Source organism: Cibotium barometz, chromosome 36, assembly GCF_041138505.1.
Source record: "Cibotium barometz isolate CiBa-2024 chromosome 36, ASM4113850v1, whole genome shotgun sequence".
Lineage (NCBI taxonomy): Eukaryota > Viridiplantae > Streptophyta > Polypodiopsida > Cyatheales > Cibotiaceae > Cibotium > Cibotium barometz.
In genome coordinates this window covers 15,633,473-15,638,891 of record NC_141081.1, presented here as the reverse complement: position 1 = coordinate 15,638,891, position 5,419 = coordinate 15,633,473, and the positions used below count along the sequence as shown (strand labels likewise).

Genomic DNA, 5,419 nt, shown 5'->3' with positions numbered 1-5,419 from the left:
TGTGGAATGAGCAAGCTTTAGGCATCATTATCAATACATTAAAAGATGATTATATACACCATATAGATAATGCTGAAAATGTTGCTCGAGCTTGGGAAATACTTGAAAGGACCTTTGGTGCTAAGGGTAAACATTCAAAAATTAGCCTTAAGATGAAACTCTATGAGCTAAAATGGAAGATAGTCAAAATGTAGCCTCTTTTATTAATAGGATAAAGAGTCTCATGTCTCAACTTGTATATGTCAAATTAGTTATTCTTGAAGAAGATACTATTGCTATCTTGTTGAAGAGCATGCCCCCTAATTACAACCAAATTGTAACTGTGCTTAAAGGGAAGGAGCCCATTCTAGAGTCAAGTTTCCTCCTAGAAAAGAGTCAAGGTGAGTTTAATGATAAAGTTAGAATTATATGGGAAAGAGCTGAAATTTAGGAAAATCTAGAATAAAGAAGAGACCCAAAATTCTACAAGATTCTAGAGAGAGGTAATAAAACTTTAGAAATAGAAAGTGAAGAAATTAAGAATTAAAAAATCAAGGTTAGTAGAGGTTTTTAAACTAAAAAAAAAGATTTAAAATCTTGAGGGAAAATTAGGGACTTGTACAAATGAATGTTAAGGCTTTAGAGAGAAATCTAAAGTAATTTTTTCAAAGCATGTTTATAAGTTAACTTGATGGTGTTATTTGATAAATGAGAAGAGTTTATCTAGACAAATTCTCTTCCAGATTTGAGGAATAAATAATGCAAAAGAAAGATACTAAAGAAAGGATAAGGACTCTAAGATCCACCTTGGGGTTTTCAAGTTGATTGAAAAGTTAGAAGTTTCAAATATTGAATTTAAGACCTTAGTAAAAAGATGAGAATATGACTAAAGTGCTCAGTTGAAACCTTATTGAAACAAGACAAACCAAAATGTTAGGGAAAAGATCGGAGGTTTTAAGAAAAAGAGTGTAGATTAGAATTAAGAGACCTTGTTCCTTGGTCTAGTGAACGTAACGATTAAGGCTCATCTTAGTAACAAAGGATCAAATAAGAAACAAGTAACCTTGGAACTTAACCTAGAAAAGACCAAAATTCTTATTCAAAGTTTTGGACAAAAAGTGATTAGATCAGGAATAATTCAGAGGTTTGATGGAGGAACGAGACTGTCTTGAACTTGCGAGCGTTTACCTTGTTTTGTGATGCATGCATGATGCATAGTTGCTTGCTCATGTCTTGTTATTGTGTGAATACTGTTTATAATATACTTATATACTTAGAGAAACTTGTGAAGGTACCTCATAAGTCGATATGATACAACATGTAGATGTCATCTAAGTGAGTCCTGTCACATGAAGACGGTCGTTTGAGTCCTTGACCCATCTCGACGAACATGGGTGTGCTCCTGACATGCCTGGTGTGAGGATAGAGGTAACTCTAGACTGTATTGGACCAAGTAGGTTTGAACTAGAGCTACACCCTCAGTCACAAGACTCTAGTGTGCTCGTAACCTAGAGTGTTCATATAGTGGGAAGGATATGGCCATTAGAAGTGGCTCTTGCCGACTTGAGATGCGCTTGACTTGTAGGCTCCGTTAACGGTAGCACAAGTTGGAGTACTCGGACTTAGATAGGTACTTATGTGTAGATCTTCCTAGTTTGAGGAGCAGAGGTGTGGTGCAAGGAGATATTTTGCACATATATGATGTTATTCCTATTTGTTATGATGGATGATATTTCAATGTTTTCAATATGATTCTTAAAGGTATGTATGTTTTTCTGTTACCCATTAAAGTTTTAACATCTAGTGGTAGGGTGGTAGGTTAAACCCAGGTGGGGTCTAGGCTGTGCATATGGATCTGGTTAAAGAAAAAATTGGATACACCCTTGGCAAGAAAGAGGCAGGATGGACCCAAATAAATGGGTGCTTTCCAATCGAAACCCAAATATTATTTAAAAAACTTAGTAAACTTGGGGAAAATGGATATTTTTAAAAAATTCTAGAAGAAGAAAAAATTTAGGTAGTGTAGTGATGTTTGCTCCATGATCGAGGAATAGGACTCTCTGAGTCATTTTGATATGACTTCTATCCGAGAGAATTATGGAGGGACCCTTCCTTGAGGAATCGTATGCATTTCCTAGTGCGAAGTTTATTCTAGAATAGTTACGAGCTGTTAGGATAGCCCACATTAGGATAGTGTCATAGCAAGCCTTTGAGTGAGTCACTATACCCTTACATTATTTTTTTCCTACTATTACTTTAAGTGTCTGTAAGGGGTAGGGGTCTCACAATAAATTTTACAATTCACGTTATTGTTATCTAGTGTAGCATGGAAAAATTATGCATCCATATGTCACATATGTTGATTGCCTATCAAATGTACTTAAAATCCAAATGTCACTAAAGTAATGACACACCGTACCATGGTTTTAACCTTGTGTAATTTATTCTTATTGAATAAAAATTCAAAAGATATAAGAATAGTGCATGAGTATCCAATCTTGGTTAAGGTGGAATGTAAAACATATTTTATGAGCAAAAGAGTTATATCTTGCTTCATTTTAAATCCTAAGTCCTGTAGCCATTATAAAGTGATTTATTTTTCATGATAGCATAAAACATTATTATCACCTAATCTTATACAACTTGTGTAGTCATTAAAAAGTGATTTGTATTTCATGATAGCACAAAACATTACTATCATGCACCTAACAATATGTAAGTGATTACTATCATGATAGCAGCACAAAACATTACTATCAAGCACCTAACAGTATATAAGTGATTACTATTTTGAAGAGGTAAACATTGTATCAAAGCTAGATAAGTATGGAGACATATTCATAAAAAATTGTGAGTCATAGCTATCCACCGATTTGTTACTATCATGAAAATATGGGAGCAAAATATTTCTTTGCTATTAATTAGTTAGTTGAGAGAATAGAACCTTACAATGTAAGGTTTACATTGTAATGTAAACCTTACATTTGTAAAAAATGAGATTGTGTGGGGTGTGGGGAAAAAATTTCAAATTTGGAAGAAATCTCGAGATTCTTCCTAACTGCCTCAAAATGCTACTGAAAGGTAGAACAATGCGAAATCCGAACAATTGGGCTGCGTTGTATCCCGCTTCAGTTTTTTATTTCCTACGTTGCGTTGCACTTCAATTTTTTTTTTCGCTTGGGTTGGCTGCGTTTCCTTTTGCTTTGACCTTAGGGCCCTAAGATTAAAACCTTAGGGCAATAACATATTAATTAGTGCCCGTAAATGCAAAAATCTCTTTCTCTATTATTATGCAATTTGGGTTTTGATGGCATTTTGAGTTTTACATTATGAAAGACCCTAGGCTCCTAAGTGTTGCCTTGTATGATCATAAGTCGGATCTTCCTTTCTTCTTTTCTTTTTAGGTTTTTTTTTGCCATAGAAAATTTTTTTATTTCAATGTTTATGAGTTAGTTTAGTTGGCAAAGTTGTAGTGAGTTGGGGGTGTACCTACGTTCCTTGGCAAGGGTTTGAATCCTAAGTGACACATAAGTTGTATCTTCTTAAAAAGACATCACGCAAAACATCATTTGTTGAAAAATCTACTTTACAAGTTGAAACGAAAGGGTGAAAAATCACAAGCAAGAGAGAGGGATAAAGATCCTATACGTTAAGAGGGTCGAAAAGCCAAGATTATTGAATGCAATTTGTAGAGGAAAATACCAATGGAAAATAAATACCTATGATTTTTGACTTTTTTGTTACTCCTTTCCCATTTAATGTGTGTGCTTCTCAAAAATTACTTTCGTGACTAAACATTACATGATCGATGGGGTATTTTTAGAGGTGCTTACTAATCTAATTTGTTTGATAGAAGTCTAATCTCGTTGAATGAGTGTGCAATCTGGTAAGGGTGGTTTCTTTATAAGACCTCTAAAATTGTTATGATGGTAATATTAATAGGTGATTAGTCGTGTCGTGGTTGCCACGTCAAAGGCCGAGGATTTGGTTTACATGGGCATTTTTGTCGCTTGAGCCATGAGTCGGTCGAGAAATCATAGACCACCATGAATTGGTTTGATAAGCAAACGCACATGAAGTTCCCATTTCCTGTGATGCTGATTATCTTGAGAGCTGGGCCAGCTAGTAAAGGAGGAGGAGGGCATTGGAGTCTGTAGAGATTTTGCCAACCTTCTTTTCGCACTGCGTGAAACCGCCAAGGGACAACATAGTCACCAAAATAGTCCTCTCCCACCATGAAAAGGGAGTTATTGCAAGCCACCAATCTTGGCCTCGGTGAAGACGGGATTTCATGCAAAACGAAGCAAGGACGCTGTTGGTGGATTTGAATTTCTAGCATGTGGTACTCATGAGGTTGCATGCACAATGCATAGAAAGAGCCATTCCACTCTACGATCTCCTTGTCTGGGTCCACAATGTAACCCGATGGGATGCGTCCCACCTCTTGCCAACCACTCTGCGTGCTGTTGTTCAAATGGTAAACTTCCACAATGCAATGCACTGTCTCAAATCCTATGGCCAAGATCTTGTCTCGTGCAAAAGCGAAGGTGAGATGAGTGCGAGGGGAGGTAAAGGGAGGCAGCTCTTGATGGAAGCTAGTGAGAGGGTTCCAAAGGATGAATGCCTTGCTATTTTCCAGCGAGTTTTCCACTTGGACAAGGATTTGATGGCCAGCAGACCATGCGTTTGTGATACTCAGTATATTCTTGTGATCAAGGCTGAAGGGGATGTAGCGCCAGCTACGTTGGGCAAGATCGTATACGAAGAGCATGTTGGAGGTGAGGTGAACGAGCCAAGCTGGGCCTTCTCGCGCTGCTGGTCGCTGGCCCTCGACGCTACACCTTATAAGCGGCCAGCTATCATCCGGCCGCAACGTCATGTCCATCTCCTCCTCCTCTTCTTCTTCTTCGCCGTCGCTACTTATACTTAAGGACGGAATTAGAGTGATCATGTACGTGTCTTCATCTGATGATCCACCACCTGCATCACTAATCGCAGCTTCTTCTGATCCACTACTACTGATACTCCTACTCAACGAGGGTACTGATGAACCATCAGTACATCTGATTACGGACCCTTTGCTGCTATAATCCAAAGGGCCTAATAATAATGGCGCCTTAGGAAACTGGTCATGACCACCTGCAGTAGCCGCTCCTGGACTCCTTGTGATTTCCCATTCCATGATCTCGAATTACAAAGGCGGCAATGTATAACAATCGGCTGGAAGTGTTTTCGACACCGTTGCAATACACAGATCAGCCGCACAAGGACCAATACTATTGCGGCGGGAGGCTTCCTTTTCATCAAAACGGACGTGACCTTTCGCGTAACGACGGGAGAAAAGCATCTTTTATCTTTACTATGGGTAGTTTAGCGAAACACAAATTTAACGTCGTAACCTATATCAAATCGAATTTTCCATTGAACCCAAAAAAAAAAA

At 37.9% G+C, this 5,419-nt stretch overlaps 1 protein-coding gene across 1 annotated transcript; it reads right to left on the bottom strand.

Moving 5' to 3' along the window:
• Nucleotides 1-3,644: 3,644 nt before the first annotated feature.
• On the bottom strand, nt 3,645-5,218 carry LOC147617536 (uncharacterized). The gene has a single exon (XM_086775424.1). It carries the CDS (start codon nt 5,159-5,161, stop codon nt 3,926-3,928), a length of 1,236 nt encoding a protein of 411 aa, XP_086631550.1. The 5' UTR covers nt 5,162-5,218; the 3' UTR covers nt 3,645-3,925.
• Nucleotides 5,219-5,419: the final 201 nt, after the last annotated feature.